Source organism: Plasmodium gallinaceum, assembly GCF_900005855.1.
Source record: "Plasmodium gallinaceum strain 8A genome assembly, contig: PGAL8A_v1_76, whole genome shotgun sequence".
In the NCBI taxonomy this organism is placed as follows: domain Eukaryota; phylum Apicomplexa; class Aconoidasida; order Haemosporida; family Plasmodiidae; genus Plasmodium; species Plasmodium gallinaceum.
This window is the reverse complement of record NW_021628238.1, coordinates 2,846,072-2,860,654: the sequence shown is the minus strand read 5'-3', so window position 1 is coordinate 2,860,654 and position 14,583 is coordinate 2,846,072. Positions and strand designations below refer to the sequence as shown.

The 14,583-nt window shown below is 18.2% G+C and overlaps 3 protein-coding genes across 3 annotated transcripts in view; 1 reads left to right on the top strand and 2 right to left on the bottom strand.

Annotated features, from left to right (window-relative positions):
* Positions 1-206: 206 nt before the first annotated feature.
* PGAL8A_00263900 (vacuolar fusion protein MON1, putative) lies at positions 207-3,005 on the bottom strand (the record flags this gene model as incomplete). The annotated part of the gene is made up of 3 exons (XM_028671389.1): positions 207-611; positions 765-885; positions 1,075-3,005. 3 exons carry the CDS (start codon positions 3,003-3,005, stop codon positions 207-209), a joined length of 2,457 nt encoding a protein of 818 aa, XP_028528046.1.
* Positions 3,006-3,802: 797 nt separating this feature from the next.
* On the bottom strand, positions 3,803-10,819 carry PGAL8A_00263800 (P-loop containing nucleoside triphosphate, putative; the record flags this gene model as incomplete). The annotated part of the gene is made up of 1 exon (XM_028671387.1): positions 3,803-10,819. The coding sequence occupies one exon, from the start codon at positions 10,817-10,819 to the stop codon at positions 3,803-3,805; it is 7,017 nt and encodes a 2,338-aa protein (XP_028528045.1).
* A 1,495-nt stretch (positions 10,820-12,314) lies between these two features.
* PGAL8A_00263700 (protein kinase, putative) overlaps positions 12,315-14,583 on the top strand; it is a gene marked incomplete at both ends in the record, with an annotated part of 3,877 nt that continues 1,608 nt past the window's right edge. Inside the window, 12 exons of the mRNA XM_028671386.1 lie at positions 12,315-12,621; positions 12,733-12,806; positions 12,895-12,941; positions 13,021-13,118; positions 13,217-13,264; positions 13,415-13,493; positions 13,579-13,641; positions 13,747-13,780; positions 13,887-13,945; positions 14,040-14,125; positions 14,228-14,331; positions 14,430-14,487. Coding sequence (XP_028528044.1) covers positions 12,315-12,621; positions 12,733-12,806; positions 12,895-12,941; positions 13,021-13,118; positions 13,217-13,264; positions 13,415-13,493; positions 13,579-13,641; positions 13,747-13,780; positions 13,887-13,945; positions 14,040-14,125; positions 14,228-14,331; positions 14,430-14,487 — 1,057 coding nt within the window. The remainder of the gene's footprint in view (positions 12,622-12,732; positions 12,807-12,894; positions 12,942-13,020; positions 13,119-13,216; positions 13,265-13,414; positions 13,494-13,578; positions 13,642-13,746; positions 13,781-13,886; positions 13,946-14,039; positions 14,126-14,227; positions 14,332-14,429; positions 14,488-14,583) is intronic.

Below are 14,583 nucleotides of genomic sequence, written 5' to 3'. Positions count from 1 at the left end.
ATTAAAAATAGAACACAATGAAAATATATTAACTTCGTAATATTCCACATAGTAAAAAAAATGTATTTTATTAATTGTAATAACAGCAATATTATAATTAAAAATAATTCTTTTATAATACTATTAGACTTAATAAAAAAAATAAAATTATCATTCAGAGTTATAGCATCAAAAACGGTTTTATTTATGAAAAAAAAAAAAAAAAACTAAAATGTTATTTGTTTAATATTATTAATAAATATTTCCTTATGATAAATCGCTATAACTCTTAAAATTTCATTAATACTATCATCATTAACTTTAACATGAAACGGGACTGATAAATATAAGTGGTATAAATTTGTTTTAATACAGTAAAATTTTTCATATTCACATTCTATATATATTTGTGCAGGTAATTTTGAATCTTTTAATATGTCATCACATTTCTGGTATACTCGAAAAATTCTTTTTATTTTATCATGACTAATTTTAGAACTATAATATTGTTTTAAATATGGAATATAATAACATAAATGAATAATATCTATACCATGAATTTCTGGTAAAGTAAATGGAGAATTATCTGAAGCTTTCACAATTTCATCATAACATCCCGTACTCATTAGCATCTTAAAAAAAAAAAAAATAAATTTAAACAAATAAATTTATACCATAAAAACTTGTAAATTTCTGAAAAATATATATATATATATTACTATTTTATCATTATGCATATATATATATATATATTATTTTTTTTATTTAATTTTTTTTTATCTTACTGATTCTATCGTGGAAGTATGTCTAGAAAGGTAAAAAAAATCTCGAGGTGATGCATAAGAACATACATAAACACAACATATCTTTTTTCTTATATAATTAATATAAGCATATAAAAATAAGCTGCAAAAAAAAGAATAAAAAAAAAAAAAAAAAGGAAAAAAAAAAAAATATAATTAAAAAAATATAAGAAAAATATTCTTAAATAATTACAAAATAACTTTTTGTTATTTTTGAACAAGTTAATGATACATATATAAGAAACATATGAAAACATTTCAATGAAGTTTTTTTTAAGAATAATTTTAATACTTTGGATTGTAAATAGGTAAACAAATGGGAGTCCACGATTCTGCATTTTTGAATGATTTCATTGATGTTATCATATTTATAAGAATTATTATATCCATTGAATAAATGGTATACTTAGATATTGATAAGCATATAATTTTATCATTTATAATTAAAAAAGATAACAAAACATTATTAATTTTGAAGTTTGAAATCCAATTATGTACTTGATTACGATATTCCTGTTTTAAAGGCAAAGGTTCAAATCCGTCAAAAATAGAATACATATTTTTAGAACATGATGATATTAAATTACTTATAAGTAAATCAGCACCATCCAACAAATATCTAATGTCAAAAGATGGTTTTATTTGAAAAGATTTATCAATGCTCTTTGTTAATAATGATATAATTTGAAAATAAATATAATTTAAAATATTCAAAATATAATTATTACTTTCATTAACTTTAGAAATGCATACTAAATATAAAACACCTTTATCTAAATAAACTACTTTAGTATTTTTACTGATAATATATTTTAATGTGTTTTTTGTATTTTGTTCATTTATTTTTTTATTTATTTTAATATCCCTGTTTTCATGAGAGAAACAAAAAGATTCAATTTTAGATATAATAGCTAGTAATGTACCATAAAAACTTGTTAAATTTTCTTCATTTCCATATCTTGTAAAAACTGGCTTTCCCGAATAAGTAAAAATAAAAAAATGTCTTTTATGTTTATACCACAATGGATTAGTTTGGTCTTCATTAACCCTTTTTTTCTTTAATAAACTTTTAGAATTATTTATATTATCTTGAGAATCATTATTTTCAAGGTAATTCATAATATTAATTTTCTTAGATTTTTCATTTTTTATATCATTATTTTGCTCTTCCATATTTTTTTCATTAAATAAATTTGATTTTTCAATAGTTATCTTTTCATTATTAAAATTTGTATCTGCTTCACTTTTAGAATTATTTAAATATTTCATCAATAATTTGTCATTTGGTAATGTCTCTTTTTCAGCATAACTCAAATTTTCTTTTTCTTCTTCTTCTTCTTTTTCTTCCTCGTCCTCTTTATCTTCCTCTTCCTTTTTTTCTTCCCCATCCTCTTTCTCTTTTTCTTCCTCTTCCTCTTCTATTTTTTTTTCTTTCTTCAAATCATTAGTTATAATTAAGTCATTTTTTTCATCATAAAAATTTTCATTTTCCATTTCTGATATGAAATTATTTGTCACATCATCATTCTTTTTATTTCCAATATGTGAAAAATTATCTTCAAGTTTTATACTTAATTCATTTATACCTTTATTTGTATTTAATATATTCTTTTTACTCCCTAGTGGGTAAAAATGTTCGTAACATTCATTGTTTATTGTATTTCTAAGAAAAGAATTTTCTGAGTCTTCATTTTTATATCCATCAGATTTTGTAATTTCATTTACTTCATTATTTAATGATGATTTATAATCTTTATCCTTGTAAAATTTGTCATATTTATTTTCACTACTAGACGAATAATCATCATCCCTTATAAAATCATCACCTTTTTCTAATTTGTCTTTGTAGGTTTCATTTTTTTTTTCTACTATTTCATTTGATTTTTCTCTAAAAAAATTTTCAAGATCATCATCTATATTTGAATTGTATGACTCATTATCTAGTGAAAAGTTGTAAATATTCTTATCCAAATTTCCAAAATTTTCATTAACATTAAAAATGTTTTCTGATTTTTCCTTTGTTTCATCTATGCCCTTAACATCATAAAATTCCACTTCATCATTTATAAAAGAATGTATATTTTCACTATTATAATGTATACTATCATCATTTATTACACCAACCTCTGATTTTGGTTCTTCACTTAAGCCTAAATTATCAATATTAACTATATTACTGTTTTCATATTTTTCATTTTCCTTTTTATTACATTTAATTTCCATTTTTTTTTTTTTTTTTTTAATTATATTTAAAAAAAAAAAAAATCAAAAAAAAAAAAAAAAAAAAAAAAAAAAAAAAAAAATTTTTTTTTTTATAAATTATAATAAATCTTTTTTTTTTTTTTTTTTTTTTTTTTTTTTTTCTTATACAATAAAAGAACCGGTAATTTAAATAATATTTATATACATTACCATTTTTACATTAATTTTCATTCTTTTCAATATAAAGTAAAACAGAGTAATATTTTTTGTGTATATTTTTAATTGTAATATTGTTTCGTATTCTTTTTTTTTTTTTTTTTTATAGAAGATTTTTTTTTTTTATTCATATTTAAGTTTTTATTTTTATTATTAAAATGTTTTTAGTATTTTAAAGATTTAAAAAAAAATATATATTTTAATAAAAATTGATGAAAAATACAAAAAGACCAAAGAAATTTTTTTTAATTTTGAACGGCAAAAATAATGGAAAAAGAAGGAAATTAATTAAAACAAAGAATAAAAAAATATAAATTTGTGGAAAGCAATAAGATTAGAGAAAAATTATATTTTTAATCCTAGTTCAATAAAAAAAAAAAAATAAAATAAAATAAAATAAAATAATAAAGATTTTAAAAAAGTAAATATATATATTAAATCGTAAGTATTTTAATTATATCAAAAGTAAAATGCTCTAGAAATATAATTTTTCTAAAATAAAAAAAAAAAAATTTTCCTTTTTCTGCAACTATATCAGAATTAATTTTATTCCATAATAAAAATCAATTTCTTATTGTATACTTTGACTTTATAAATTTATATTAGTTTTTATCTTGTAAATAAGCTTTTGATAAAGAATACAAAATGGTATAAAAGTGATTTACATCTTTTATAATAACAGGCAAGTTATTTTTCCTCTCTGTTGTATTAAAATGCTCATTCATTTGTAATGATAACTCTAATTTATTCTTTTTAAAAAAATACAATGGTTTTTTAAATTCATAATTCTTCTTGTACAAATTATAATTACCAACTACATATAAACCAAACCTTGCTCTTGAAAATGCAACAATCAACCTTTTAATGTTTTTCAAATAACCAATACTTTTTGATCTAACTAAAGATATTATTATATAATCGTTTTGTTTTCCTTGATATTTATCAACTGTTGTAACTTTTTTAGGCATTCCTATTAATTTATTATATAAACATTTTTTTTTTAGAATATCTAATATTAATTCCTTTTGACCGTTATAAGTTGTTAGGATGGTTATTACATCACTAGAATATCCTATTAATCTCATATACATAAAAATAGCAACAGCCATTTCAGCTTCTAATAAATTTTGATAAAAATATGGTATCGGTGTATATTCTTGTGATTCAACATGTATAAATTGATAAGTGTATGTAAAACCTGGATTAAAACTTTTTAAAAATTTTTCTTTATATACACACTCTAAATTTTCTATTTGTATATTATATTTACTATAGAAGAATTTATAAATATTACACAATTCATTCCGCATTCTCCCTTGTTCATTTAAGTAAATGGAAGGTATTTCTAATCTTAAAAACCTTTTATATAAAGATTGCTCATAATTAGAAAAATTTTTTATATATTTATTTTTTATAATGGGAGGTAGTTGGTTTGAATCTCCAACAAAAATGATTCTTTTTAATTTACTTTTATGATATCTATTTTCTTGAAGTAATAATGGTAAAAATGTATCGTTCTCAGTAATTTGTGTACATTCATCTATAATAATATTATCGAAATAAAACTGCAATTTTGCTATTTTACTTCTATTTATGCTTGCATGTGTGCATGTTAATGCAATAACCCTTGCCAACTTCGCTATTATATATACTCCTCTTTCTCTTTGATTTTTTAAAACTTCGAATGCTCTACAATCTTTTAAATGCTCAAAGTATTTTATCAGTTTTCTTAAATAATATTTACATATATCAAAATCATCTGAATTGTTTTTAAATATTATATCATTTGCATCTTCATTAAAATTGTCATAATCATTTTCATAAATTTCTTCATCTTTTTCTGCTTTTGATTCTTTGAAATTTGTTAGAATATCTTTTTTTGTATTCTTCTCAACCAGAACATTTTCACTCACTTTTCTTTTATTTTCATCTTCGTTTTTGAGATTCTCTTTAATAATGATGTTCCTTTTAATTTCTTTTTCTTTGTTATTTTCCTTTTCATTTTCATTTAAATTTTTTTCTGTATGCTCTACTAAATTTTCAGAATACTTTGAATCGACATTTTTATCAGAAAAACTGTTTTTATAATCTAAATATTGTGAAATATTTATTTTTTCTAACTTCAAATTCATATATTTTTTAAAAGGAAATAAAATATTATATATACTCAAATTTAATACTTTCAATTGATCTTCAGGATGTATTAAATAAAAATATGATTTATCTTCATCTAACAATTTTAATTTTTGTATTTTCTTATCATTGTGCTCTGTAGGATTGTTTTCCAAAATAATATCATTAATATTTGAAAATTCCTTTAAATATATTTTTGGGCATAAAAATAAGTTGTATAAATCATAATCATCAATAGATGATGACATATATAATGTAAAAAAATTATTAATATTCTCACTTTTTTTAAAAATATCAATATATTTAAAAAATGTTGTAATGCGTTTTTTTATGTTACTTTCATAATATTGGTTAGCATATAAACAATTGTATATTTTTTGGTTATTAATTGATTCTGATAGTAAATTTACTTCATTTAATAATTTTTTTCTTAAGTCAATCATATAATTTATTCTCCCGTATTTTGAAAAATTAAAATTTTCATCTTCATCATTAATAGTATTATTTTCTTCATTCATATTAAAATAGTCTTCACTGTTATTCTGACTTAAATTCTTCTCTATTTCCTCAAACTGAATTTTTAAGTTTTCAATGTCTAATTCTCCCATTCCTACACGACATAAATATTTTTGATGAATAAAGTTTTCTTTGACAAGCAGATTAAAAATGTAATTTAAACAACTATTGCTGTGTGTACAAATAAGAATTTTTTCTTTTTTTTTATTATTAAATAATATATTGATAATTTTATTTAAAATACTCGTTTTCCCACTACCAGGAACACCCTCAATAATAGTAAAACCTTCATACAAACCACTTTTTATGCACTCTACTTGTCTTTCTGTGTATTGTATTTTTTTTTTTTGTATTTGTTTTTTTTCATAAATTTTATTGAAAAAATCAATATTAGTGCTATTTTTTTCTTTTGTATGAACTAATAGCCCTTCTAATGGATAATTTGGATCATCATATATTTTATTTTGTATTCTATATATACCATTTTTTGTTCTTAAATGATTAATACAATCTTCTATATTTTTCTCAAAAATATTTTTTATATTATTATAGTCACTAATTACGGTAACTTCTTGGGAATTCGGCTGTTCTACATAATTAACCATATTGTCACCTAATTCATTTTCATTTTTTTCATTTTTATTAGTTAATATATTTTTATGAATATTGCTATTTTCTGAACTTTTTTTTTCTCCATTTCTTTGATATTCTTTTTTATTCAAATAATTATTTAGAATTAAAAAGTATTTTTTATATTTATATTCAAAATGAAAAATAAAAAAATTTTCATATTGATAAACAACCTTGATATTTGATAATAAATTTGAAATGAAATCCATGTTATTAATTTTGTACTTGTTAATTATGCATATATGATAAAATAAACTTTCAAGTATATTGTTTTGTAACTCACTTTTTTCAAGACATTTTTTTTCATCTTGATATTTTATAGGAATATAACTTAAGAATAAAGGTTCTATATATTCATTTAATAAGTTCTTTACATCAATTTTACTATCATTTATCACATTGATGTATGAGGCATCTAAACATATATATGCGACATTAGTAGTTTTAAGTATGTGTTTAATGTTTAAAAAAGTATTTAAATAATTAATGTCCTCAATATTATTTTTTATGAAATTTAAATTAGATTTATTATATGTAATTTTTTTCTCTAATATTTTCATCGAATTTGATTTATCAGAAATTCGTTTATTTAAATCTCTTTTATCTAAGCTTTCTTCATCTAAATTTTCTTCACTTGAATTTCTTTCATCTAAGCTTTCACTATATGAACTTTCTTCATCTGAATTGTATTCATTTGAATTATTTTCATCTAAATTTTCACTATGCAAACTTTCTTCATCTGAATTTCTTTCATTATATATATTTTTATGAGGCAATGTCTTTTGGTAATATTTTAATGAATTATCACAGTAACCCAAAAAAATATCATGCACCCACTGTGGTATAATTGCATCATCAGGATTCATAATTAATGTTTTAATATTATTCAAAATATAAAAAAAATTGTTTTCCTTCTGCTTTCTTCTTATTAGTAAATTAAATGAGCTATATATTTCAGGGTCATTTAAAATATCTTTTTGGTACTGTAAATAATCCAAATAAACTGTAATTTTCTTCAAGTTACTATTTTCATCATTCATTTCTTCATTATTTTCTACAAAATTTGAATATTTTAATACTTCGCAACCCCTTACATAATTAATTCCTAGTAATTTTTTTAAGTCACTATCATTAACAAGATTTAATTTATTTCTATAATGGTTGGTATAATTTTTTACACAAACTAAAAACAATATATCAGAGGGTCTAATCATATTCCATTCATGATGAACTTTTTCATAATGTTTATATTTTAGATCTATAACTATTTCTGCCACAATCTTTTTACTACTATTATTAACATTTACAATTTTAAATGAGTCAATTTTATTGCTCATTCTTCTCTCATTTGCAAAATATGTATTTTCTATTTTGTTAATATCATTTATTATTGAATTTAATTGATATTCATTATATGCAATATTACTATTTGAATAATTATCATAGCTATTCATCTCTTCTTCTTCTAAATATGTTTCTTGTTTTCTTTTTTTTCTTAAAGAATTTCCATTATTTACATATTTCATATTTATTGTACTTTCAAATTTCTTTTTGCTATTTATTTCTTTGTTATCACTATTTTCATCAATTTCAAAAACATAGTTGCATATAGTATTTTCGTTTACCTTTTTATTTTTTGGATTGGTTTCATATACATATTCAATTATATTTTTTCTTATATCATAATAACTTTGCAATTTGAATAAATTGTATATTCTATATATGTAGTCATTAATACATAAATACTGTAAATTTAATTTAAACAAAGGTTTTGTATATATGAAAATTTTTTTTTTTTTTAAATCATCTTTGGTATCAATTAATATATTTTCAAACAAATCTTTTTCATTTGGATATTCACACTGCTCATTAATGTCTTCGAATATATTATTTTTATAACTTAAATTTTCAACTAATAAAACTATGTAAAATAGTTTTTTTTTTTTATGAAATATATTTAAATTATTAAACAAACTGTGACTAATATATTTTTTATTATGTGATCCTTCATGTATTTTTTGTTCCTTCTCAAACTTCTTTTCGGAAGAAATCATATATTTTAAATTTTCACACAAAAATAATAATTCTTTTTTTTCTAATTTTGAAAAATTCTCAAGCATTTCACTTTTTTTGTCCATTATAAAAACTGATTTTAAGTAATAATTTTTTAATATTTTATGATCCTTAAAATATTTATAGCAAAATGTTTGAAAATATTCAAAATTTTTATAATGATCATTATTTACATCTAAATAACTTAATGAATTCCCTGAAAAATTATCTATATACATTTCGATGAAATACATTAGTAATTTTATTAATTCTTTGAATTTTCTTTTTTTATTTAAACTAGAAATTTTACAATAAATATGTACATTAAAATATTTTATAAATATATATAATATCCTTCTTGAATAAAGTTGACTTAACAAATCAATAAAAAATTCTACACATTTTTCAATAAATAAAATAATAAACTTAATATTTTTGTTGCAATATTTTCCTTTTTTTCGTTTTAAAACCAGCTTAGGATTTTTATGCATTAATTTATTTTCATATAGTGAAAAAATATTTAAAATTTCTTCTTTTTTATATTCATTATGACCTATATATTTATTTTGCATTTCTTCTTCATTAAAAGAATATTTTAAATAATCATCAAAACAAATCTCATCGTAATTATCATTGTTATTAATATAATTCATATTATTTTGTTCACATTCAATATCATTATCATTTTTCTCAAAAATTCCATCTTCATAAAAAAATTCACCTTTATTCATGTTTTCATATTCATTAATATTATTTTCATCATTAATATTGTCATCATTTAGATGTGTAATTTCTTCTGTATTATTTTTATTGTCTATATGTTTATTTTCATCAAAAGAAACATAATTATCTTCAAATTTTTCGTTATCAAATTTCAGTTTTTCTAAGAATGAACTTACTTTATCATTAAAAATATCAATATCACTATTGAAGTTATCCATATTAACGTTTTCAAATTCATCTTCACTAAATGAAGAAAGAGAAGAGCTATCTATTTCATCATATTCCTCATATTTTCCCTCTAAATTATCTAAAACTAATAAAAAATAATTTATTAGGTTATAAAAAAAATCATTTTTATTTATAAATAAAATTATATTTTCATGAAACTCTATTTTTCTAATACATTTCTTATTTTTTTTGCATTCTGAATTTTCATTTAATTCAACTTTTGAATTATCATTACATATGGTGGTATTACAAGTGTAAATTTTTAAGGAATTAAAACTTTCGTAATTTAAATATTTTTTTTCAATATTTTTTAAAATGTTTGTGAAAAGTGTTTTAGATTCTTTATTTTTTTTAAAAAGAAAATTATTTAAATAACTGTAATTAACATGATTCCATATTAAAGGATTACACAAATCTAAACACAATTTGAATAGAAATTTTTTATCTATGCTTGAATATACATTTATAAAAAATTGAACAACAAAAGATTTCTCTAAGAAATTTAATTTAAATAATCTTTTTCTATGATTTATTAGCTTTTTATACAAATTTACATCTTTTATATTATAGCTATTTATAAATTCATTTAAAATAAAATTATAATTAATTAATTTAAGCGTGTTAAAAAATAAACTATTAAATTTTTCTATGAGAAATTCTTTATACAAATTGTTTCTCTCATTTATTTCGCTATTTTCTTCTTCTGAATAATTGTTGTTTTCAATTTCTACTAACTTTTCAAATTCATCTATCTTGTTGTATATTATTTGATCCCATATTTCATATTTTCCCTTTTCTTCATATTTGTAACAAATAAAAACAATTAACGACAATATATGTTTTATATATACACTTATCTTTTTATTTGATTCATCATAACAAAAAAAAACACTATTATTATCTAAAATATAAAAATCATCATACATATTATAATATGGCCACAATATTTTTTCAAAATATTGTGAATTTTCTAATTTTTTTAAATATTTTGAGTTAAAATTTTTTTTTTTTAAAAAATCGTAAGTTCTTCCAATGAAATTTAATATTTTTGAAGTTGGTGTTTTTTCTTTATTTTCTATATTATCAATTTTTTCTTTTTTTTCACAAAAGAGTCTAAAATCTATATGTTCAATTAAAAATCTAAAACTACGAGAATTTTTTCTATGTTCTTTTATCATATCATTTTTATTTTTATTGTTCTCTATATAATTTTCATGAATGTCACTTGCATTTCTATTTTCATTATCTACAATGTTAGAATTTGCCTTTTCGTTTTCTCCTAAATTATTTTTTAAAGTTTTTCCTTTTGGTTTTAATATTTTTGAACTATTATTCATTTTAAAAAAATTTGTTCATTTTTTTTAATATTTATTTTAAAATTACTTTATTTTCCTTAGTAAAATTTGCTTTAGAAAGATATTTTGTAAATTTATAATTTCCAAGTTTTTTATTAATCTAAAAAGTTAAAGTAAATTTTTTCTTAAAATTTATTTCAAAATTTTAAATTTTATTTTCTTTTTAATAGAAGCTTTCTTATTTTATTTTATTTTTATTTATTTTTTTTTTTATGAATTTATTGCTTCAAAATAGATAATGAAACATTTCAATTTTTCAACAGTCATACATTTTTAAGAAAAATTTATGAAAATTAAAATTTAATTCTTTTAAATTTTCTAATTTTATTAAAAATTATAAATGCTATATATATTTTAAAAAATTTTATAAAAATAAAAAAAAATTTTCTTTAAAATTTTATAATATGAATGTTCCTTACAAGATAAGAATAAAATAATTTTTGATGATAATCTTTAAGTGAAAGAATAGTAAAAAAAAAAAAAAAAAAATTTATCCCTTACTTTTAAAAATATATATATCTTTTTATAAAATAAAATTATTAATATAATACAATTAATTTTTTCTATATTTGTATTTCGTTAAACTCAAAGAAACAAAACTAAAAAAACATAAAATAAATAATAAAAGAATAAAAAAAATTCATGGTTGTTCAATCATTTTAGTTTCATAATTTTTGCAGTTTTGAGAAAAAAAGTAAAATTGTAAAATTTTTATTTTTAAATATTTTATAAGCAAATAATATTAGTTAAAAAGGAATATTTTAAAAATATTCCTATTATTTTTTGAATATTCCTTATTTTTATAGGCTTTATAAAATAAATTCTCTTTTTAAGTATAGCATATTTTTAAAAATAAAACTAAATAAATTCTAGGAATTATTTTATTAGTTCTTTTTAATCTAATTGTATTATATTTTAAAATAGACATATTTTAATTATTAAAGAAATACATATAATTTTTGTAAAATTATTTCTCATTCTTCTCTATTATTGAAGATTTTTAAATTAAGTACTTTTTTTTATGTAGATATAAATTTATCTTTTTATTATTTTTTAAGTATTTTCATGATGTTCTTATGCAGTTTAACAAAAGTAACAAAAAAATGAAAAAAAATTTAAAGTAAAATAATTATATTTCATAATTATTTATTAATTTTAATCAAGAAAATAGCAAATCTTTTCATGAAATATAATTATTTTATTTTGTAAGAGATGTATATGCTTATACATATTATTAATTTAAAGAATGTTGTAGTTCATTAAAATATGAGTGTATGTAAGTTTTATTAAAGTGTACTTTTTTTTTTCTTTTTTTTTTTTTTTTTTTTTTTAAATTAAATAAAAAAATTATAACTTAAAAATAATTTATTTATTTACTTCTTTAAGTCTAAATAAAAAAAAAAAATATATTTAATAATGTAGACATTAAAAAATAAAAACCAAAATAATTTCATTACTAATATCTCATAATGACAAAATGAGAATTAAAAATGTTGTTAATAATAGTAATAATATTTTTAATTTTTTTTGTACTGAGTCAGAAACAAATATATTAAAAGACTTTGTTCATATTATTACTTTAAGAGAAAATAAAAAAAAAAAAATATGTTATAGTTATAGTATTGTTGATGGTTATAAATACAGAATTGTTATTAAAAAAAAAAAAGATTATTTAAACAATTTAAAACTTCTTATTTTACCATTGGACCACCCAAATATAATTAAATTAATTCACTACTGTGAATTAGCTTCTTCATTTATTTGTGTATTTGAGTTTTTCACAGGTTTTTTTTTTTTTTTTTTTTTTTTTTTTTTTTTTTTTTTTTTTTTTTTTTTCTTAATTTTACTTTAATTTTAAATATTTTCTATATGTTAATTATTTTATATTTTTATAGATACAAGTTTATATTCGTCTGTTGTTTTTTCTGCAAGATATGATGAAAGAAAAATAAAAAATATAATATATCAGGTTTAAAAAAATAAAACAATATAATATTCTTTTTTTGTTATAAAGTATATATAAATACTTTTATTTATTTATATATATATTTTTTAAGATTATTTTAATTGTCAACTATTTACACTCAAATAATTTAGCACTTAAGTAATGAAAAAAAAAAAAAAAAAAGAAATTTCTTATAATAATGTTGTTTTATATTTTTATTTATAATATAATTTAAAAGAAAACTAAGTCCTTATAGTTTTCTTGTAAAGTCTGTGAACAAAGAAGTAATGATTAAGTTGGAAGATATCTATAAAATAACAACTATTTCAACAAAAAGTTATCTCTTTATTTTAAAAAAAAAAAATAAACTAAAAAAATGTTATGACCAAATTAATAATTTTTTTCTTCCAAATTTTTTTTTTCCTTACTTTTAGCTAACTCAAAAATAAAAAGCAAAAATGTCTATAGTATTGGTGTAATAAGTAATAATATAAAAAAAAAAGAAAAAATATAACTTCTTAATAAAATTGAATTATTTTATATCCTCTTCTAAAATAAATCTTTAAGTTTTACTCTAATAATTTAACTAAAATATAATAATTTTCTCTTATTCAAAATTTTTTAATTTTCAGTGTATTTTTTAGTGTGTGGAGAATTCCCATTTTCATATTTAGAAAACAACCAAAAAAAAATTTTTTTTGATAAGAAATTGTTAACATAAAATTATAAAATATATAAATATATATATATATATATATATATTTTTATATTTTTCTAATTTATTTTTCTTTTATAGATGGAAAAATATTTCATATAAAGGTCGAAATTTTATTAAAAAAATTTTACTTAATGATTTAAGGTTACTTTTTTAAAAAAAAATATTTAATTAAAATTTTATAAATAATTTTCTTTAAAATAATATAAATTACTATATATAATTTATCATTTATATTTTACATAAAAGTTCAATGATTACTGTAAAAGAAGCATTAGATCATGTAACTCAAAAAATAGATAAATTTTTCATATTGTAAAATAAATGACCAAATTTTGTAAAAATAAAATACACTTTTTTTTAATTTTTTTTTTGTTTATTTTCTTAAGGAATGGTTTAAGGAAGATATTAAGCAAAATATATACATAAATTTTGACATATTAAAAAAGTTAATAAAAGAACTATTTTTTCTTTTTTTTAATAATAATTACTTTACAATAACTCTTTTTATTATTTTTCTTATTTTAAATTTATATTTTTAGTATTTACGACTTTTGGAAAAAAAATACATTTAAACGCTACATATTGAATAATATTGCTAAATTTCTAATAAAAGAAGATATATATAGTATAACAAAAAATAAAAATACCTATAAATATATATCTTTTTATTTTTTATGGCATATATAAATATTATATAATCATTTTTCTATTATATTTCCTTTTGTAGATTATAACTATATATTTTCCTATTTTGACATGACAAAAGAAGGCTCAATAAAATATGAGCAATATTTTATAATAATGAAAAAACTAGATCTTGCAGATGCAAATGTAATGTCTTTTTTTTTCTTTTTAAAAATTATTTAAAATTATTATTAATTATTATTAATTATTACAAGAATACTTTCAATTATATTTTATTCTATTAGATACAATTATCGTTCAATGGATTAGATATTTCAAAAGCTGGGTTAATACAATTTAGTAGTATATACATTTTCTGACTACCTAAAAATAATGTTTTCTTAGAAAATCTTTTAAAATTCTTTTTTTTTTTTTTTTTTTTTTTTTTTTTCTAGATAT